General features: G+C 42.1%; 1 protein-coding gene and 1 long non-coding RNA gene across 7 annotated transcripts in view; both read left to right on the plus strand.

The window, feature by feature from the left end:
- LOC144327549 (uncharacterized) overlaps window positions 1–23180 on the plus strand; it is a 164208-nt gene that overhangs the window by 99543 nt on the left and 41485 nt on the right. The window lies entirely within an intron of this gene.
- Window positions 1–23180, plus strand: part of TMTC4 (transmembrane O-mannosyltransferase targeting cadherins 4) — a 45969-nt gene that overhangs the window by 15581 nt on the left and 7208 nt on the right. For 5 of the 6 annotated variants that reach the window (XM_028728210.2, XM_028728212.2, XM_028728215.2 and 2 more), the window contains 10 exons: window positions 1125–1212; window positions 6534–6631; window positions 8360–8452; window positions 11959–12120; window positions 13806–14008; window positions 17119–17290; window positions 17408–17539; window positions 20914–20993; window positions 22506–22613; window positions 22715–22856. In XM_028728210.2, coding sequence (XP_028584043.1) covers window positions 1125–1212; window positions 6534–6631; window positions 8360–8452; window positions 11959–12120; window positions 13806–14008; window positions 17119–17290; window positions 17408–17539; window positions 20914–20993; window positions 22506–22613; window positions 22715–22856 — 1278 coding nt within the window. The remainder of the gene's footprint in view (window positions 1–1124; window positions 1213–6533; window positions 6632–8359; window positions 8453–11958; window positions 12121–13805; window positions 14009–17118; window positions 17291–17407; window positions 17540–20913; window positions 20994–22505; window positions 22614–22714; window positions 22857–23180) is intronic. The other variant, XM_028728213.2, reaches the window with a different exon arrangement.

A 23180-nucleotide genomic window follows, 5' to 3' on the forward strand; every position in this document is an offset into this window, starting at 1 on the left:
CAGCGAGTCTTGGGTTTGGTTCAATAGGTAATATATTTGGCTCGGGCTAAGGAGATATCGCTCCAAAATACCCATTCACTAAACAATGGGTTGAAGCTGTAGAAACCATTTTTGTGAGGTTTTATTTTTCTTGCAAAAGCTGTTGCTTTGGAGGGCACAAAAAATTCCACAAGAACCCCTTCTTTCCAGTATTTTGCACATTCCCCTCCATCCTTGTCCTTGTCTACAGCCACTGTCTCCTGCCCCGCCCCTCTTTGTCAAGCCTCTCTTTGTCCCTATGGTGAGTGTTGGGATATGGATCTTAGTGGTCCTCAAAGGTCACTTAGGAGAAAGGAGAAGGCTCAGGTGACCAATGGCAGGGTAGAGAGGAATGCTTAGAGAGGGAATGCCGTACAGCCCAAAGGAGAATCCACTTCTTCTTTGAGCTCACTTCGTTCTACCTGCTCCCTGGAGATAAAAGGATGATAGCTATCCTTTTATCCAAAGGTGACTGTTGAAAGGAGAGTTTTGTAGACTCTTGTTTAGACTGAGCACAGTCGACTTCTTGGTTCCACCAGCAGTATCTGTAGGGACTAGCATGAAAACATTAGCCTTGAGAAGGGACCTGTGCCATTGATTGATGAAGCCGGTTTTGAACATATTTGAACAAGGATGAGGGGGATTGTTTTGACCTCCCTGGTATTTTCCTGCCAGAGTAGGGGGGCTCTGTAAGTGCCGTCTCCTATCTTACATACCCCCCATTCAAACTCGCATATCTAGAATTTGTGTAGTGTGTAAACGTCTTATCCAAGGGCTCTTTATATGTGCAGGAACTCTCTATTTTGACTTCCAGCATGGGAAAGGGCTACCACTTAATGAGAATGGGTTCAACCCAGCTAAAGTTAACTGCTCTTAAAGGCTCATTGATTCCAACAAGAGCTGATGAAGCCTTTGGTTAATTCTCTCATATTGAGATCAAGGGGACTTCAGCATGCTTCACTTGGGCTGTATTGTGGCCACTGTTCACAAATCCCTGGTGGCGCTGATGCAACGGTTTTTAAAAAAGCAATTAGCCTTCCACACTACTTCACTTGAGGGGAAACTTCTATTTTGGTAATTAAATCCCTTTTCTTTTCTTTTTCAAGATCGCTGGGATTGTTGGCAGAGCAGACCTGCTGTGCGCCCTGTTCTTTTTATTGTCTTTCCTTGGCTACTGCAAGGCGTTTAGAGAAAGTAAGTACTTGAACACACACCATCGGTTTCTGAGCAGATCAGTCCGTTAGAGCACCACCAAAACAACGAAAATTAGTACCTAATTAATAATATGGCGCTGAGAGATCAAAGTGCTCGCAGTTTGTGTCACCAGTCCCCCATCTCTCTAATGTTGCGTGTAGGAAGTAGTGTATGAATTAAGTGCTTGCACGTATATCTGCCTTTTCTGTAACTGGAAGAATCATTGGAATTGGAGGGGGAAATGGTATAGTGCACATATATGTGAAATTTATGGACTATACACATGTGTTTTTAATTGCATTTTGTTGCCAGCCTCCTTAGGGACCTCTGTGTGGGTTGAAACGCAGGACAGAATTTTAATGAATATTTTTGATGGCTTAAGTGCATGATGGCCAGCATCCTAAAAAGAGCTCTGATAGATGAGATCAAAGACCCATTTAGTTTAGCAGACTCTTTCCTACAGGGATGAACCAGGTGCCTCAAGGGAAGCCTCCTGATAATCAGAGTCATGTTGCTGCTGATCCTAGAAGAAGTCTGCAGCCATAATGATTAATGGTCACTGTTACCCTTATACTTCATGAATTGGTCAGCTTATAAGTAAGATACATGTGTGTATAGCTCTCTATGCAAGTCCTACTTCACATAAAGTACTTCTACATATATGAAGCAGGCCTAAAAGAGATACAATATATGGTTAGAAGAATTATGAATGAGAAGAAACCTTTCCAGGTGATACACAGTTGACTGAAAAACCACATGGAGGCTAGTAATTCATATACTGGTACCAGGATGGAAAGAGGATTGTGTCAGGATTATGGTCCGTGCTTTTTCTCTGGGGGCACTCTAGGGTACGCAGTACTGGCACCTCCCCCCAAAATGTTAAAAGTGTGGCACTTAATGTAACTTAATTGTGAGTACCAGCACCCTTTTTCTTAGAAAAAAGTACTGATTGCCTTCCAGGCATCGCGCCTAAAGCCAAAATCATATATAGTCGAAACAAAGTCAGTTTTTCCCAGGATCCCATTCTGTCCCCTTTCCAGCCTATTTTTATTTATTGCCATGCGTGTAAAGCTTAATGTGCACAAGTTAAATGCACATTAAGTTGCAGTCTTACTGTGTCTCCTTTGTTACCTCTGTTTCGCTCACTTCTTCAGATGCACTGTTCAAACAAAATGTTTCAGATCCAGGTACCCCACCACCATATTGAAGAGCAGCCCAATGGCTATAAAATCTTCCTCAGTTTCCTTGCAGTACCTCCCTTGTGCTTATTTCATGCTTTTTTCATCTTAACATTTGTGCCATTAATCAGAACAGTGATTTATTATGACTTTGCCAATTTACTCATCAATATTATTATTCTTTTGCTTCATTATACACTTACACTGTTTTTAAATATTAACTCACTTGGGCTAGCTTCTGCCTTTTAAGGGAAACCTCCTTAATTCTTTAAATATTTATATGCCATCATTTGGATTTGTCTTTGCGCTTGTCTGATCTGTGGTATATATTTTATGTATACCTCTGCTATGCTGTATTTTAATGACCTCTACTCTTCTCAACAATACTTAAGCTCCATGAAGGGTTTTCTGGTTGCGTGAGTTTTTACGGTTAGTGGCAGAGAGATAAGAAAATGCTAATGCATCTCATTGTCTAGAAAGAGAAAACTTCTGGATTCACATTGAATTCCAAAGACAGGACCTCCCCCCATTGCTTCTCCCTGTTTTGAAAGAAGGGGGGGTGTACGCTGCTGACAAATCATAGTTCCCCTAAAATCATGGAGGTGGGGGAAACAGTCTAAGGGAGCCAGAAAGAGGACAGACTGTAGGCCCCCTGTAGATACTATTAGCTCCCTCAGCATTACAAATTCCTTAGAACACTTTGTGTATGTGTGGATCTTGGGGTGGGGAGCAGAAAGAGCTGGATCGGAGCGTGCAACATTTGAGGGTGGTGTTACCTGGCATAGCAGGAGACGTGGGTAGCGCTGTGGTCTAAACCACTGAGCCTCTTGGGCTTGCTGATCGGAAGGTCAGTGGTTCGAGTCAGTGCAATGGGGTGAGCTGCCATTGCTCTGTCCCAGCTTCTGCCAACCTAGCAATTCAAAAACATACCAGTTCAAGTAGTTAAATAGGAACCGCTATGGCAGGAAGGTAAATGGCATTTACATGCGCTCTGGCTTCCGTCACAGTGTTCCATTGTGCCAGAAGCAGTTTAGTCATGACCCGGAAAGCTGTCTGGACAAACATCAGCCGCCTCAGCCTGAAGCGAGATGAGCACCGCACCCCATAGTCGCCTTCGACTGGACCTAACCGTCCAGGGGTCATTTACATTTTCCTTTTTTTTTTAACCTTACCCACTTTTTACCTAGCCCCACCGCTTGCTGCCGTCTTCAGCAGCATGGGACCAGAAAACACCCCAAGGAGGCTCATTTCAATCTATGAATTTAGATGGTGGTTGAGAGAATTTGAGATATGGAATGTTAGGGTGGCACTTGAGACGAGAAAAAGAAAAATGGAGGTCAGGGGGCAAGAAGACCCTGGCTTGCTCAGGCTCCAAACAGCTTATAGGAAAGGTTTAAAAATAATTCTCCCTGTGCTATATGGGGATGTTTAATAAGGAGGGGGAAAAGGAAAAACCTGCTCTGTAAAATTTCCTGGTTGAAGACTAGGAGACAGTGTCAAACCTGAGCTCTCTAACACCATGCAGCCTTTTCCTTTCTACATGCCTCTCCTCAGTGAATACTTGTGAGGTGAGGAGAATCTCAGGTCTGGGGACCTCTCCCCAGGCCAAACCTTTCTCCAGCCCTGCTCCAGGCAACTCCCCTGTGTGCTTTAGCCTGAATGGAATGTTTCACTGAAGTGTGATAATGCTTCTTGCCCAAATAAAGGATGGAGATATTTGTGTGGTGTATATCCAGAATCCTCTTAACTTTTGTATTGCTGGAATGTAACCTACTGTAACAAAGTCCATTGCTCTGCCTTCTTTCTCCCGTGGTTCGCAACTACCACTGGCATGTGGCCCCCAGATGTTTTCCTATAAGGCAATGTGGCCCTCAGTTTCCCCTCCCAGGGATACACTGCAACATTCTATGTCAAGTCCCATTTTTGTTTATGTATGGCCACTGCTTCATCAATTCGTATGATTTGTGTCAGATACTGGGTAGTGCTGTGGTACAAATCCAGAGCCGACTCTGCTCTTACACATTAACCTTTGGAATCAAAGCTGCCTATTAATTGCTAGAGGGAGAACCCAGGCTTTAGATGTAAACGTTCAGCCAAGCCTTCGACCCAAATAGACCTCAGTCCCACAATGACTTCATTGGAGCATAAAATGAATGTACAAGTTGCATGGCCTCGCAGTATGAATTTAATCTATTTCTGTAAACTAGATTCTCTTATATAAAATGACAGAAACACTTGTGGGCATTTAGCTTTCTGGAACAGGAATCAAATGCTTTCCGCAAATCTTTGGCACGGATTACACTTGTGGCCATCTGGTGAGGGTGGCAGAGTGCCTTCTCACAATATGGTGCACCAGTTTAACTCGGTTCAGGTGCCAACCAGGAATGAGTTCCATTCTCTGAAAGGAGATCGTGGTGGGAGAAAGCAGCATTGTTGTAGGGAGTGTGCTTCGTTAAGCTGATTAGCACACTTGGCATGTGTGCAGCCAGAGTAATAGCTGGCACTTGTTCATTGCTTTACATTTTCGGTGCTATTGAGTGAGAATCAAAACTTAAATTGACTATTTGGATCTGTTGGACTTTATATTCTGGGGTTTTTTTATAAGGTTTTTTTTAATAAGTTTGTATGATGCCCATTTTAGGGATGAGAATGAAGAATGTGCATGCAAAAATGTGCATAGACACACACAAATTACTGTTTAATAGTCTCTGTGGTAAGAAATAGGAAAGAATCCCACGCTAGTAGTTAATACTCTGATATTCTTTTCCCTTCTACAGTGGTACCTCGGATTAAGTACTTAATTCTTTCCGGAGGTCCGTTCTTAACCTGAAACTGTTCTTAACCTGAAGCACCACTTTAGCTAATGGGGCCTCCTGTTTAGGATGAGTTGAAAAGATTCCCATAGTGAACTAGTCTAGATGTTGCTTTTGCCATATGTAGTATAGGGATCGGCATTCATTTATTATTATCATTTTATGATTACATTTATATCTCACTTTTCCTCCAAGAAGGTCAATGTGGCACATACACAGCTACCCCCTTCCCCATCTTATCCTCACAACATCCCTGAGAAGTAGGTTAGGCTGGGAAAGCGTGACTGGCCCAAGGTCATCCCGTGAGTTTCATGGCTGAATGGGGATTGGAACTTGAGTTGTCCTAGTCCAGTACTTTGACTCTCATACATGTATTGAGCCTTACCACAAATCTTGTTTGGGAGCATAATGTAAGCACTATTTTCCTTATTCAGGAAAACATACAGGTACACAAACATACAGGTAAACAAGACAACTAGCAGATTGTGGGGAGTATGTGTTCAGACCAAGTGAATGGTGCAGGGGGAAGGTTTAAATCCCATCCTCCAATGCAGTGATCCTCATCCCGTTCAGAACTCCAAGACTGCTTTGAAAATAAATGAAAAAAGAAAGGAGGCCCTCTCATTGATCTCCATTATTTTGTCTCGTTTGACCCTGACTGTTGAATTATAAGTAACGTTAATTTATTAATTATTAATGTTCCTTTCCGACGTACCAAGAGACATTTATTTTGCACTTTAGGTGGGTATCCATATTGGAGCACAGAATGCGAAGTGAGAACAGGTCCTCTGCTTGTGACTTTGAAATCAGTAGCATTATGGAGTTGGCAAATGGAAGGGTTTTCTGAAGTCACTGTTGTGGGGGGAAGGGTGTGTGAAATAACGTTTTGTGGAAAGGCTTCAGAAAATTCCCATTTGGTATTGGGAAAGCAGCCAATTTTAATCACAGTATTTTTGTTCAGAGGGATATTTTTGACTTGCTTGGTAGATCCATGTGCAAATTACTGCTTTTTTTAAAAGCTTGTGCTGTACTCTTAATCTGTAGCAGAAGCCTAAAATTTGCTAACAGAATTTATTGTATATTAATGTCAGGCAGTAACTTGCTAATGGAATGAACATGTGTGTCTACATTCTATCTGTCTTACTGAAAATTTCAACCATGAAAATCAGACCACATTTTCTCTTATCTTAAACATTTTTAAAGTAACTGACAAAGAGCATATCCTTGAATGACAGAACTTAGTCCAAAACAGCTTTCCACCTAGGGCCAATGTCAATGCTTCTATATGTTGTCAGCTTCTTCTATTTATGCCCTGTTTTAAAACCGATAGGTAAAGAAGGAGCCCAATTTTCTACTGCCTGGGTCTTACTGAGCGTCTTCCTAGGAGCTCTAGCCATGCTCTGTAAAGAACAAGGAATCACAATACTGGTAAGTCTTCTCTGAACAGTTAAGCATTGACATTTCTTATCAGCCGAAAGCAACTCACTGTTAAATAAACTCTCTTCATATGGCAAAATATGTGTCCCTTATGGTTTGTGCATCGCTTAGGCTTTCTTACAGAAAACATGTGGTAAATTCAGCAGCGACAATAGTAACAATCTTTCTTCTTTTCCTGTTTTTGTTTTCTGATTTCTATTGCAAATGCTTTCAGATTTGGTGTTCGCCAAGTCTGAAGGTGTGCTGAGTGCTGATTTCACTACATGAGTTATTGTTGGTGTTACTGAAGAATGTACACCAATGGTTCCATGAATAATCTCCCAAGTCTGTCTGCATTATACTTGGTTAAGACTTGCAAGAGCGTCTTATTGCCTCGTTGCTCCCATTTCTCTCTATGAGATTGATAATTTAGGACTCTTGGTGTGAGACCCAACTCTTCACCACATGCAAGGAAGGCATAGTGTGGAAGACTTTTCATAGCAATGCTACACAACCATTCACGTAATGACAGTAGGAAGTTATTGGTTAGATGGAAGTCACTCAAGCTTTAGTCCAGCTCCATCAACTCCTAAAGAATGGTGTGGATGAACATATAATAATAATTAATAATTTATTATTTATACCCCCCCAATCTGGCTGGGTTTCCCCAGCCACTCTGGGCGGCTCCCAACAGAATATTAAAAACACGATGAAACATTAAAAACTTCCTTAAACAGGGTTGCCTTCAGATGTCTTCTAAAAGTCAGATAGTTGCTTATTTCCTTGACATCTGATGGGAGGGCATTCCACAGGGCGGGTGCCACTACCGAAAAGGCCCTCATGAATGAGTTGCAGTGAACTGTAGGCTGAGGCACTGCTCCCTCCTCCTTTTCAGACAAAAGGTGCACACCGACCCCTCTCGCTCTCCAAGCTTCAGCGAAAGCCTGCATTCACCCCATAGGATGCACACAGATTTCCCCTTCATTTTTGGAGGGGGGAAAGTGCATCCTATAGGGCGAAAAATATGGTACTGATTTTTAAAACAAAAAATATTTCATGTCAGTTATAGAAATTCTGTTTAAACAAATAAATAGTTAAATGAAGTAGATTAGGCCAGGCTTCTCCAATCTGGTGCTCTTCACACATTTTGGACTACAACTTCCATCAACCCCAGCCAGCATGGCTGCTGCTGGATTGTAGTCCAAAACAGGCTGGGAAAGGCTTGTTTTAAGTAATTGAACTGAAGCTTAAGAGACCTACACAGATCCAGAGTAATTATTGAACTGCATGGTGTGACTCTTGTTGGTGATATCCACCTGTCTCAAGAGACAGTGGGTTGTGCCTCTGGCGGTGAAGTGAAACTGCTGCATTAGGAAGTGACCTTCGCAGGGCACAATCCTGGGCAGTATGTATGGAGGTCCTGGGCTGCCCAGACGACAAGTCCCTCCTTTCGAGCTCACTGATACAGCCCAAAGGAAAGCAGAGCAATACATTTGGCACCAGTTTGGCTGCAGGAGTTGCCAGAAGGAGGCATATAAGGCACCATCCAACCATCTTAGGGATTCCACTGTGGATATGCATAGTGTTTAATCCTTAGCTTTTCCCTTCTTGACGATATCCCGCAAGGCGGTGGAGATAGTGTAAATGCATACCAAAATTTAAACGAGACAAATCTCTCCTTTCTCTTTCTTAACCTTCTTTCACCTTCTCCCTGTTTTGTTTTCATCCCTGTCTTCTTAGGGTTTGAACGCTCTTTTTGATGCTGTGATGATTAACAAGCTCAATATTTTGGAAGTTCTTTTGAAGATACTGCGCAAGGACAAGTCGCTGGAGGTGATTCCATTTATATATTTAAAAGAGCTGCTGCTTTAACTTCATACAGTTAGCATTTAAGTGTTAGCGTCAATAGATCTACAGCAGCATGAAAGATCAAGCTGTTCTTTGATCTAGTAAGTGAGATTATTTGGAGGTCAAACACTATGACAGAACATTGCCTTCAAAATGTGAGTGTTCATGATTTCAGCCCCAATAAGCCTCAATATTGCAGATCCTTTAACATGACTTACTGCAACTGTTCTGTGGAGCACTGCTCTGAATATCAGAGGGAATGCAACTAAAACCAGTTAATCATGTGGATCAGATTAACTCTTCTTAGAATAACAAAATTACATCCTTTAAAATCTCATTTTCCAATAGGGCAGACCTAGCAACTCTTGTCTTCCGATCACAATTCTGTTTTTTGTTTTGGATATTTTTTTTAAACAATGAATATACATTGTGCTTTGTGCCACCTTAAGATGAGTAGGTGATATGTAGATTTGTGTCCCTGTTTTGTGTGTGGGGTTTTTAAAAAAATATAATGCAAATATATATTTTTTAAAAATCGCCTTCCTGAACTTTTAAAGTCCCCTGGCTTGCTCACTTCCTTCCTGTAGCAGTAGCGTACAGAATTTCCTCAGTCCTCACCCTATGTAGTTCAGGCCTTACGGCAGGCATAGGCAAACTTGACCCTCCAGATGTTTTAGGACTACAACTCCCATCATCCCTAGTTAACAGGACCAGTGGTCAGGGATGATGGGAGTTGTAGTCCCAAAACATCTGGAGGGCCGAGTTTGCCTATGCCTGCCTTATGGGAACCTTTGTTCCAGGCTTACTTTCAGGGGTTCAAACTTGAATAAAATATTGGCCGGGGGGGGTTAAGGTAAGCCCTGCCCCGCATAAGAAACAGTGCATGCACACCATTTGAATGGCAATGCCCCTCAAATATTTTATTGGGGAAGCTGAGTTGGCTCCTATGGTCTCCTTTGTTTAGCTTCATATCTTTACTGTCTTCTGTTCTTGTAAGTCCATACTTTTCATTCCATTTTATCCTGCTTTTGACTGGCCACAAGTTGACCAACCAACACTTGCTTCTCTCTTCCTAAACCTCTTCCAGGCTACAACATGCATCTCTTTAAGTCCCTTAGATTTTTCTTCCTGGTGCCCATTCTTGTTAGCATCTCTCCTGCCTTCTCTCCTTTTTTTCTCCCTCCTTTTTTTTGGGGGGGGGGGCTCCATTTTTTAGCCAAATGACTATTCAAATTTCCAAACCTCAGCCTCCTAATGTAGCTCTTTCTCTCTAATGGCTTCTGTGAGAGCTTTCCCCAGCCAAAAGGGACCCCAAGGATCATCTAGTCCAACCCCCTGCAATGTAGCTCATTAAGCTAAATGGGGTTTTTTTTAATTAAAAAAAACTTTGCTGAAAATTAAAGCGTTCATTTGACATTTTACCGCAGAATTTGAAACTCTAGTGTTAGCAGTCTCCTTTGATTGTTTTTGGTGTTTAGCAATTGTCAACTGCTGTGAGCTGCTGCCAAATCTCATATTACATTGCGTATCCACTGTACAAAATAAAACAGGGTGTCGGTTATTTATTTGTTAGTCGAATGCTTTAAAGTGTTGCATGTCATCTGTCAAATACAGTGAAATTCTAAATACAGTTACATGTGGTTGTTGAGTAAGAAATGCTATGTCATGGTGGCTGTTCCATACTTTAAATAACTATTGCCACCATGATAAATTCTAAATTTTATAAATTCAGGGTGGTTAAAGCTGTGAGAGTACTGTTGTGCCTGATGTAAAAAATAAAATATATACAGATTCTTTTTAGAAACTTGCTGTTTCACATGCCTGATCAAAAGCTTTGATAATACTATGCATCTTCTTTCCCTTTGCAACCAACTCCAAACGTGCCTACTTGGAAGCAAACCCCATTGATTTCAGTGGGGCATATTTCCAAGTCAGTATGCTGAAGATTGGTGCCTATGTTTTATTGTAAATCTTTATGGTGTAGATGAACCAGAGCAAACAGCAAGTTTATTTATTAGACTTTCATGTTCTTGCAGTTCCCTGTTGTGTCTGTAATACTGCAAGGTAGGATACTAATAATATGAGGATATGCTGAAGAATTTCATATCTGTACCCTATACTAGTAACTGGCAGTGTTGCTATAACGACAGTTGCCTCACAAACTTTTATGTCGCTATCATGTGGCTCACAGTTGTTGAACTTAATTTGGGCCAGGATTCAAATGGGACCACCATTGATTCTCATATGCAAGCTTCTTCCTGCAGTTTTCCAAACATGAAAAAAATAAATATGAAGCTGAGGAGAGGCTTTGAGACCTATCTATTTTCTTCAGAAATCCTGGATTACTTGGGCACAGAATGTTGTTTTTCTTCTTGGTGCATCTAGTCCCACTGCTGGCATAAACTGTCTGTCTTCTCACGATCCTGGATAGGCGTATCAAAGTCTTAAATCTTAGTCCACTGGGTAAGGGTGGCAGAATGGCAGTAGGGGGAAGCTGGCTTCTGAGATTGTCCACATTGGTTTTACCCTTCTTTCGCAGCAAGAGGGACTCAAGATTTACTTTATCTTTAAAAGCCAGGATACTTACTAAAACCCTTTGAGCCAGATGGGATGGGGTCGTGGATTGGATGGAGGTACCTCTTCACCCAGCCCTCTAGCCTCTGCATGCCAAGTGACACCAGTGCCGTTTCTGGTGGCACAAAAGTTCCCATGTTCTACTCACTGAATGTGCCAGTAGGCAGAAATGTAACTGGTGGGATCCCCGTTAGCAGGAGCCTCATAAAAGAGAATAGAGGGGCGGTGGCAGAATTGGGCTTGATTATTACACCAGCTCCAGGCTACTGCATCAATTTGCCTCCTCCTGCTTCTACCCCATTAAGCGCCACCAGGCAGCACCTAAGTCCATGTACTGTATATCCCACCTTTCTTCCAAGGAGCTGCGTGTGGTTTTCTCCACACACCCCAAAACCACTTTATGAGGTAAGTTAGAGTAAGAGACTGGCCTGAGGTGGTGACCCAGTGAGCTTCAGGGCAGCATAGGTCTTTGAACTTGTGTCCAACACTCTTAACGGCTGCACCACACTGACTGCTGCGGCTTTTCTGCACTTCTGTGGAAAATGGAATATAAATGCAGCGCAGGGCTGCTTGTACAATTCGCTCCATGCTTGGCAGAGTCTTCGTTGGCAGCGTTGTATTGTCTGTATTCTACCTCACCTGTATGGGGATCTGATGTCTTTAATGATGATTTACCTCACCATTAAATCACCGTGGTACAATACAGCAACCAAACGTTTTCTACCATGTGTCTGTTACAAGCGCAGGAGCCCTTATTATTACTATCATCATTATCATTAATTGGGTCAGTAGATGGCAAAGTTAGAGAAGCATGAGTACTGTCTGAATTTTGCAGTTCTGTCTGAATTTGCAGTTTTTAAAAGGAAAAAGGTTGTGATGACCTGAGCTTTTCCTTTTCTTCTGCTCTTCCTCTCTAGAGCCTAGTGGTGTTTAGAAAAGGACTTCTGTTCAGGATGACTCTTCTGTTATCTGGAGGAGCCACCATGCTGTATGTGCGCTGGAGGATTATGGGCACAGGACCACCGGCGTTTACTGAAGTGGATAACCCAGCTTCATTCGCAGACAGTATATTTGTGAGGGTAAGTGGCAAAGGCATTGCTTTTCAGTGAGCTAACAAATCAAGGACTAAAAAATAAAGCAGAGGAGCCATGTGTCATTTCCAGAACAACTGCTTTGTACGTAGCAAGTTCTCCCATTCAGTTCCAAGGGTAGGCTTGCAAAAAGGTTTTTGTGGACTGCTGCCAGTCAGAGTAGACAGTATTGGACTAGATGAACCAGCAGTCTGATTTGTCATCAGGCAGCTTTGTGTGTTCTTACATAGCTCACAAGAGTTGAACCATCAAAGTGGTAAAAGGGTCATTCCTTGAGGGTGCTGAATGAATGATGCTTTTAGAATGTGAATGTTTTAAATCGGGTGTGTCCAATGTCCACATTTCTTATGGGCAACTTCTGACAGCTACACACCAGTTGTGGACAGGGCTGGGGGCAGAAAGGGGCGGAGGAACGAACATGACTCTTGACCTTTGTACAGTAGGTTACATTCCAGCCATGCAAAAGTCAGAGGTTTACACACACACACACGTCCATCTCCCTTCCAAGCTCATGAGGCATTACCCCAGTTCAAGGTGCTCTCATTCCAGCAAGACACCAAGGAGGGTGTCACCCTCTCTCCAGGGTCAGAGGCAGATTTTGGGTAGTGCAAGTAGTGTGGTCACACTGGGCACACAGCCAAGGAGGGCACCTTCTCAAAGCCCAATGAGTGCTAACCTGGCTTTGGGAAGGAGGTGTGAGGTCTCTGACAGGGTCCTAGATAGTGATGTGCGGTGAAATTTTTCATAGGGGAAAAGTTAGGACCAGAGGACCAGCTTGTGAAGGTGATTGTGTGTGGTATGTTGCGACGTTGTGCGTGTGAGCATCGTTCCTTCCTGCCTAAGCCAGGCAGAAGCTTCCTGGGGCCAGAGGTACCAGGGGAACATTTAAGGGACTAGCCTAGTCCTCTGAGGCCACTGGCTGCATGCCACTGGTCCTAGAATCCTCCAGCCTCCTTCCCAAGCCAGACAAGTGTTTTCTGGGCTTCGAAAAGAAGGTAGGAGGGCTGTGGGATCCTGTCAGAGCCTCGTGCCTCTTGCCCAAAGCCCAGCTTAAGCCGGCACCACAAGGGGGGCATATTACCAAGGTCTCCCCACTCCTTTTTTTTAAAAAAATATTATGCTCACCTATGGATCAGGGGATTTTTTTTGTTTTGGAAATGTCTAATGGCTCTGCTGGATCTACCACACTCTGGTTAGATTAATGATACGGAACTGTCTTGATCTGAGTAGCCGTAGTTTTTCAGTCACATGTGTTCTCTATGCTTTGACCTCTGGAGCTGTGTAAGGCAGAGCCCACTGTTAGGTGCAGAAGCCAAAGAACTTTGAGCAAAAGCCAGAAGTGGGATATTGCCAGTGGCACCCACTGGATTGTAACCATACAAGCCTTCCTAGAAAAGAATATTCTTTTGGGCAGCCAAATTTGTATAGTGGGGAGCAGGGGACAGCAGAACATGCAATTACACCGAGATAACGTTAATTAACTTACATTTGATTAGGCTAGAGTCTTGGAGCCAATAAGTGTTTTATCTGATAAACAGTTTTGTTAAAGAGGAGGCTTAAATAAAAACTAGGCGATCTGAAAAAGTAGTAGTGATTTTACCCCCTTCCCCCCTTCCTAACAGCCTCTTAAAGTTCAGTATGAAGTAAATGTTTGTTTTTCCTTTGACTGACAGGCTATAAACTATAATTACTACTATTCGTTGAATGCATGGTTGCTGCTGTGTCCCTGGTGGCTGTGTTTTGATTGGTCAATGGGCTGCGTGCCCCTTATTAAATCAGTCAGTGACTGGAGAATAATTGCACTAGCAGTTCTTTGGTTCTGCTTAATTGCTCTGATGTGCCAAGCCTTGTGCTCCGAAGACAGCCAGAAGAGAAGGTAAACGACATTATTGAATTTTAAATTTCTAATTGGGTTTTCTTATTTCCAGCACTCTTCATCTTCCTCCTCTTCCTTTTTTAAAAAAATAACAACAAATCAGTGGAATCAATATACCTTGGCAAACCCAGTTCAAATAAATATTTATAGCTCCAACTTGCATTCTCTTCCCAATTTGGCTCCATCATTTTTTTACACTGACTATGGGGAGGCAAACTTGTAAAAGGGAGGTACGGATGGCTGCTTTATGTTCTTTCTGAAATGGCATTTTCAGATCCTTAACTCTGTAGGGGGTAAAAAGTAATTTGTGGTCAGAATAAAGTGTAATTGAAGTATGTTGTTTTCCTTCGCCTCTTTCCACAATGTTTCTTTTGTTAATAATAATAATAATAAAAACCCTTAAGAAAAAAAACTTTTAGAAAAAAATGGTTCTGGCTGTTGATTAAAAAAATAAAATGCTGTCCCAGAGTGATTACTCTTCATCAGTAAACAGTCAGAGAGAAAATAATGTGGGGTGGGCTAGGGGAACCCCTGTCGTTTTACAGAAATGAAAGTTGCTTTAAGAGGATGAAACAATATTTTTTGAGAAGATATTACAGGTGTTGTTCTGGTGTTCTTGAACCAAACATTTAATCCTTTTAATTGGCAAAACTGCAGTTTGTTCAAATTGTCCTTTTATTCCTCCACAAGGATGCATGCTAATCTTGATCCAGCTTTTCCGTTTAAAAAAAAATAAAAACAAATGACCTAATAGTGCTTTTGAGTCTTAATAGCAGTTCATGTGCATTATTTCCATACTTTTACAACAGTCCTGCAAGGTAGTATTCATTCCTGTGAAATAGTGGCTTGCCTAAGGTGTGAGCTTTGAACCAGCAATGTCACAGCTTGCACTCTTAACCCCTGGGCCGGCTGCCATCTTTTTGGTTTGCGTACAACACATAGATGCGATTACATTTTGCATTTTTGCTTCAGGAATTTTTCACTTAAGATACCTTGGATCCCCTGCCCCCTCATTTTCTTTGGCAGATCCTTAAAAGTTTCTTTTTGTTTGTATGCTAATATTTGGATGATAAGCTATCAAAATATTTTCTTCCATACATGTGTTCCTGGATGATATCCAGAACGCACAAACACAACCGTATCCTGGAATCACAGAAAGGAGACCTGACTTAAACATGGATTTTTGCAGTTAATCATTTGTGCTTGTGTATAGTGGGGGGAAAGCAAAGCAGATACACATGATCTGTGGTAAACCATAAAGTAGGAAGAACTCTTGTGCCCCAGTGATACCAGTGGTAAAACAGTAATTATACTGTAGAGACATTTTGCTAAAAACTAGACCCTGATGCTACAAGGAAATACTTCTTGTCTGTTAGTGTTTCTCATTATACATACAGTGGTGCCTTGCAAGACGAAAAGAATCCGTTCCGCGATTCTCTTCGTCTAGCGGTTTTTTCGTCTTGCGAAGCAAGCCCATTGACAGCTTAGCGGATTAGCGCTACAGCGGTCTAGCGGCTTTTCGCGATCAGCTGTTAAGCGGCTTATCAGCGGAAAAGCTGATAAGCGGCTTAGCAGCTTAGGAAAGGAGGGGGGGAGCGGAAAAAACCCGCAGGGACTCGCAAGATTTTTTTCGTCTTGCGAAGGAAGCCCATAGGGAAATTCGTTTTGCAAAGTGCCTCCAAAACGGAAAACCCTTTCGTCTAGCGGGTTTTCCGTCTTGCGAGGCGTTCGTCTTGCGGGGCACCACTGTACTAAATATCAGGAGAATCTAAAAAACAGTTGTAACTTGTTGCCCTTATGACAGAAGTGGGCATTAAATCTACAGGCATGGGAGCTTCAGAATGAATTAAACCTACCAAATCACAGGCAGGCAGTTCCAGGGAGTCTTGTGCAAGACAACTTTTTAAAATGTGACATTTTAAACAAAGAAAAGGTCAATAACACTTTCATTTTTTCCCCAGAAATGGACTAAAACCAGCAAATCCATATTGGCTTCATAATTTTGAGGAGGGAGTGGGGGGGTTGCCTCTCTTGCTTACCTTAAAATAACTTTTATTAGCAGCTTCATAGCGGCTGGCTTAACTTTCTTATGCTTGTGTCCTCCTATAGATAGACATTACAAGGTGCAAGTGTTCAGAATAGTGCCTGTGGAGCGCTGAAGCACTCGAGAGATTCCCACCCTCTGCCCAAGTAAAACAGTGGCCTTAAAAAAACCCAAAAAGATAAATGAAGCATCTTACTTTAAAAAAAATATATATTTTCAGCTGCTCTGCTTCCAACAACAACAAAATCACCCAGAGCACTTTAGTGCTTCACAGATAGCATTCTGAACATCTTGCTTTTTGCAAAGCCCATGGACCTAGGGAAACATATGCGCATGGGGGGAAATATAGAAATATAGTTTACACAGAGTACAAAAACTATAGAGCAGCAGAGCAACATGAGGTCTAGTGGGGGGAGTGACTGGGTGCTTTGGCGACCCTGTGGCCCGGCTCAGGAAGTGGTGAAATTACCTCAGTTCACCTCATTATTGAGACCCAGGAAAGAGCTGCTATACACCCCTACTAAATACTCCCCTTCTCATTTAGGTAAACGCTTCAAAACTAGGGCTTCCCATGCATATTTAGAATGTTTAGATTGAGTACATTATGTTAAACTTTGGATCACCAAACTATTACATGGCAAGCACGTGGACATCATTGACACAACTCCTGAATTGCTTGGAGTCTTTTCCAACATGACCTTTAGTGATACGAGATCTTCCACTGAGTAGTTCCTTCCCACCCTGCTTAGTAACATCAGAAATCTCCAGGTTTCTCCACAGAGGAGCCCATGCAGCAGTTCCTTCATGCAACAGCATTACCATTCCTGGGAAGATATTGGTATAGAAAAGAGCCATGGCGTGAATTTTTCCCATATGATACCGTATTTCTGATGTCACTGAATGGAATTTAGCATGAATTCTAAAGATTCCATGCTAAAAAGACAGAATTCAAACAGGTTCTTTGAAACCCCAGCTTTTTACATGCAGATACTAAGTTGTAGCATAAAAATATCATAAGAAGTAATGATTGCGTTGTTCATCCTGTAACTTACTTTCTGCTTTCCAGAATCCTGACATTGGGTTTGGGATTTCTCATCATCCCTTTCCTTCCTGCAAGTAATCTGTTCTTTCGAGTTGGATTTGTTGTTGCAGAAAGAGTAACCTACCTCCCGAGTATTGGCTATTGCATGCTGATTACGTACGGATTCAGTCTATTGAGCAGACAAGCTAAAAAAAAGGTACTAACAAAAGGATCCATATAACTGACAACAGGTATACACACACACACACACACACACACACACACACACACAGCTTTAAACTGTGGTTCCTAACATGTGTTTCTTCTCTCCAAGAAATTTCTCGTTGCTGCTCTGCTGGGCCTCTTGTTGGTAAATGTGTGGCGTTGCGTTATCCGCAGTAACCAGTGGAGATCTGAAGAACAACTTTTTAGGAGTGCTTTGTCTGTGTGTCCACTGAATGCAAAAGTAAGTTTTGGAGTAATATGCATTAGCCATATGCATTGCACTCTGTAAAGGCAAATCCCTATTTTGAAGTAGAAATTTGAACAAATGTAAAGGAATTAAAAATCTGAAAGTGTTTTAAGTCATTCCTCACAGCACCAAGTAAGTTCAAAAACTATTTTTTGTTCCTCTGTCATTTGGCTCTGAAATGCAGCTACATCCCTGTGGTACATTCCTGTGTGCATTCCCCATCATTTAGAGCATTGGTCTTCAACTGGTGTGTCGGGAGCTACTACCAGGTTGCAGCCTGATGCAAGGTAGGTTGCAACCGCAACACTACCGCCATACAAACATAAGAAAGAAAGAAAGAGAAACAGGTCCCCAAACAATCTTTAGTTAAAGGTGGGTCCTGGGTCCGAAAAGGCTGGTGAATACTAATTCAGATCAGGGGCGGAGGAAGGGGGTGCAGTCGGTGTGGGCCATCCCAGGTGTCACCACTGAGGGAGGTGACAAAATGCCGGGCGGAATTCGCCGCGGGGCCTGCAGTATGTCCGAGCCACACAGGCAGGCTGCCTCCCCCCCCCACTAGCTGTAGGGTGGCTGAGTGGGAGGAGGCAGGCAGATTCAGGAGCCTCGCGGTGTGCCCTGCCCTCGCCCCACCCCTATGGGTGCACTACCCCAGGTGCCTGAGCGGCTTCCTCCGCCGCTGATTCAGATCCCTGATTCAATGTTGAGTGCCAGGTTACCTGGTCTTAATTTAAGTGGTCATATGCTGGTTTGCAGCCCAGGTTTCTAAGCTGGGCTTATAGGAATGGCAATTGAAGAAATCACACTGCTTTGCTTAACTCCCAAGCAAACTATCAGTCCCAGTAAAGATGCAACCTTAAAAGTTATCCCGCACAGAGGATTTCTTTTACTGTGGCATTTAATGGCGGGAATGAGCATAAGAGGATCACAGACAATTCAAGATCTGTATTGTTCTTTGCATGCATAATGCTGCTCTGGAAATCAGGTCAATCCCTGCTTTTATGCATTATTAAAAGCAGTTGTGGGATATAAAATAGTAAGCAACAGTGTAGCACATCTGCCTAGCATCAAAGTTGAATTGGTTCATGAATGAGCTTGGCAATCCATATCCTTTTCTCAGTCCGTATCTGTTTCTCAGGGCTTAGCTTATGCAGAAAAGTTAAAACACCTGAACTAGAAATTTTCTAGCCTGTGCTTTATTCTAAAAGGTGGTGGTGATGGTTCATTGAATTTATGTCCCACATTTCCTACTGAAAGTTAGCAAAAGGTAGTTTACTGTGTTTGGTGAGCCAAAAAAAGTACACAAAATCTGAAGTTTAAGACCCAAAGCAAACAAAATGTTCAGTATCACCAGTATTTGCAGCCAATTTTGAAAAACCTGTAGGGCACTTACAAATAATTGGGATTGCATGTTACAGATTTCAATCTCTCTTATAAACTGATTTCCCTAGGGTTCCTTAGGGAGACAAAACGGAGGAACTATAATAGTTCAATATATGGCTGTTGTGTATAGCATTTGTTTTCCAAGAGCGGTAATCTTTGTGGATCTAGGGAACACATTGTCCCTGATTGGTTTGGGAGTGGGCAGGAGCTGTCTAGCCCACTTATTCAGGAGGAATAAGGGCATGCAGACAGGAGCACTGTATTGGCTCTGTCACTGCCCATGCAGACAGAACAGCACTGCTGCAGCTCCACCCCATGGTTGAACCGTTCCTTTTTGTCACACAACAAAATGCAGCTATACCTCTCCCGCACTCTGTGGTACACAGTGTTTTACACATCCTTATTGTAGAATGCTTGTAAAAGATGTAACTAGACCTCTAGCTTCTGTTTCCTCAATTGTGAATATGGCAGTTTCCTTTTTGTTTTAATTCTGAAAACATAAGGTCTATTTGGAGTTGGATATACTGTATGGTGGCGTGCATGTTTGTGGAATGATGTCCCTGGGAGGTTCAGTAGGCGCCTTCATTATACACCTTTAGGCGCCAGGCAAAAACATTTTTCTTCAACCAGGCCTTCAGCTTGTTACATCTGATACCCTTTCAAACATGTTGTGGGAGGAGATCAGCAGCTTATTTGTTCATTGAATTTATTACTGGTTTGTTTTTGTTCTTTTATTATGCGTTTTGTTTTTTAATTTTATATTTTTATGTCGTGAACTGCTCTAAGATAAACAGATGGAGGGCGGTATACAAATAAAAGTATACCCTTCTTTCACATTGTGTTTCAAGGTGCTCTTGGCAGGGAAAAGTGATTCATTAGTTGCCATCGTGTAACCAATTGCTTTGTTACACATTTGGCAGTGGGAATGGTATTTGCTGGTAAGTAAAAATAAATTGATCCGGCCTTGGCTGGTATACAAACATGTTGGGATGCCTGGACTTGTTGTGTGGTTGTAAAGACTAGTTGGCTCAGGATGCTGCTGCCACAACCAACAATGTATACTCTGTGGCCAATGTCAGCATGCTAAGCGAAGGCATAGGCACCAACACTGGTTAATTCCACTAAGCTATGATGCTGAAGTAGGCATAGGCCCAGTACAAGGAGAGGCAGGTTTCTACATCCATTTTGGGCCTGCTGTGGACTCAATTGCATCCCCCCCCCCCCCAAATCTAAAGGAGTTCTTCCAGAAATCTGCAGGGCTGAAATTTGGAGAGTCAGCAGAAGATTGAGTAGTTCAAATATGTTCTTCGCTGACCTATAACTTTCTGTAAATATTTGTGTTGGAAATTTTAAAAACACATTCAACAAAACGTATCAGAACCAACATGGCATGAATTTTCAGTTGGATAAATGTTCGGTGAACTTCAAAGTTGCTGAAGACTTACATTTTCACTGGGATGTTTGTTCTCTGATTATTATTTTCTTCTCTCTAATTCTTGTGTCATATTCCCTTCAGCTACATTTTTTACTTTTCCTGGCAGCTGTTGATGCTATTTGAACTTACCATGACTGTGTTAAAAGCCTAATGGAGTCCCTGCTATATATCCTACCTCATACTATCACTGTGTAAGGAAAGAGATAACATTGTGGGCCCATACTGTACAAACAATGTTGAGCCTGGCCCTGAACTTCAGAGGCTTGACTCAGCATCAGCTTTGGGAAAAGGGGTCAAAGCAAAAATGTTGTTTTTATTTCAAGCCATCCCCTTCTTGAAGCTTGACACATCACTGTAAATTATGCATATTATTCAAAGAAGGTTGCACTTACCTTGACCTGTGGTATATATATTTATAAACAAGAGTAAGATGCTTTGTTAAACCATAAATCTATTTTCAAAATTGCAGTTGCAGAGATAAATGCTGCATTATTAGTATCTAAGAGTAATAAATGACTGGAACAGTTAATACATTTCTGGCCTTTACTTTCAGGTTCATTATAACGTTGGCAAAAATCTGGCTGATAAAGGCAACCAAACAGCTGCAATCAACTATTACAGGGAAGCTGTCAGGTACGTGCCAGTTTACTGTTTAAAAGAGGAACAGGGAAGTATCCCACAATGAATGCAAACTGTGAAAAAGACTCTATGAACTGAAAGTGGAGACACTATATGCACTTTTCCTTTTTTTCCCCATTTGTTTGTTACACAAGAAAATCTTTAATAAAAATTGATTTAAAAGAGGAACAGGAAAAAATATTCAAAATATTGCATTTATTGGCCTATAAAAAAGAGCCTGGAAGATATGACATCTCAATGCACTGTTTAAAATAAATTAATTTTATTAGAATTATTCAAAAGAGAATTTAATCCATGGGGGGCAGGGAATGAAAGTAGCTTAGAACACCATGGTTAGGAAAATGTACACAGAGTGAGTAAAAATGTTGGCGATGTAACACAGGAAAGAATTGTGAGGTGGTCCCATCCCAGTCCAGATTTGGGTAGTTGCTGAAAAAGTAGAAAATACACTAGATTATTAAATTTCAATCCAATATTTTTGTTGTTAGGAGATAGATACTAGCGTGTGCACACAGACACACTCATATATCTCGTATCCTAAATACACAGATTAAGGGGTGCAATCCGATCATAGTGGCAAGTATGACTACTGTGTATTGGACGTCATGTGAAATTCCAGAATTATCAATCCAAAAGAAAATTAGGTAGTACAAACCTAACAAAATTAAATATGGGCACATGAATGAAGGCAATAAAAGGGATGACATGTGTTTGTAGAAAAATGAATAAAGGAGACATGTATTCCTGTTGTTGTTGTTTTTAAATTTAAAGCAAGATAATGCTGCCTGGGTAAAAGCACTATCCTCTGCATGTACTCAACATGTTCTGCAGGCAAGCACCACTGATAGCAAAGCCATCCTAGCAATGAAGCTACAATATAGTTGTTTCTTTCTGCATCACGTTCTAGAAAGGGTACCATTTCCTGTCTCTCCTTTTAAATAAATCACTGTAGTCCAGATAAGATTGGTGATGGTGATTTAATATATGATTAAGGGGTAAATTTCCTACGTTTGGTCAGGTTGAAATTCAAATAATAGGTGGAGTCTCACGAGTTGGTGGCTATATACAGTGAGGGGGGGGAAGTATTTGATCGCCTGCTAAATTTGCCCGTTTGCCCTCTGACGAAGAAATGACCAGTCCATAATTTTAATGGTAGGTTTATTGTAGCTGTGAGAGACAGAATAACAACAGGAAAAGCCCCAGAAACCATCAGAGATGGATGTGCATTATAATGAGTGAAATAAGTATTTGATCCCCTATCAACCAGCCAGATGTCAGGCTACCTGGTATCTTCACTGTATGTAACAAGCTGAGATTAGAAGCACCTGCTGTAAGGGAGAGGTTTTACCTGTAATCCCAGCTCGTTACACTACCTGTACAAAAGACACCTGTCGACAGAAGCAATCAATCCAGCAGATTTCATTTACTGTAGTGTAAATGAAAGAAAATCAGTCAAGCTGCCCTTTTCCAATGAGTAATTATTTTTTTCCCCTTTTACATGCCCAGATTGAACCCTAAATATGTGCACGCTATGAACAACCTGGGAAATATCTTGAAAGAAAGGAATGAACTCCATGAAGCTGAAGAGCTGCTGTCACTAGCTGTACAAATACAGTACGTTTTTAAATACACAATTCCAGTTGTTGTTGCAGAGCATATAAAAGGAGTGCTGTGTCCTGTCCTATATACTAAATGTATCCAACAATTCTGCCTAGGCCTGATTTTGCAGCGGCATGGATGAATCTGGGAATAGTGCAGAATAGCTTAAGAAGGTATGGAGAAGCAGAGCAAAGCTATTGGACTGCAATTAGACACCGAAAAAAATACCCGGATTGTTACTATAATTTAGGACGTTTGGTAAGTGTATTGCATTAAAAGGTAAAGGTACCCCTGCCCGTACGGGCCAGTCTTGACAGACTCTAGGGTTGTGTGTCCATTTCAAGAGGCCAGGGGCCAGCGCTGTCCACAGACACTTCCGAGTCACGTGGCCAGCGTGACAAGCTGCATCTGGCGAGCCAGTGCAGCACACGGAAACGCTGTTTACCTTCCCGCCAGTAAGCGGTCCCTATTTATGTACTTGCACCCGGAGGTGCTTTTGAACTGCTAGGTTGGCAGGCGCTGGGACCGAGCAGTGGAAGCGCACCCCGCCGCGGGGATTCGAACCGCCGACCTTTCGATCGG

The sequence above is a fragment of the Podarcis muralis genome, chromosome 4 (assembly GCF_964188315.1).
Source record: "Podarcis muralis chromosome 4, rPodMur119.hap1.1, whole genome shotgun sequence".
NCBI classification, from domain to species: Eukaryota; Metazoa; Chordata; class Lepidosauria; order Squamata; family Lacertidae; genus Podarcis; species Podarcis muralis.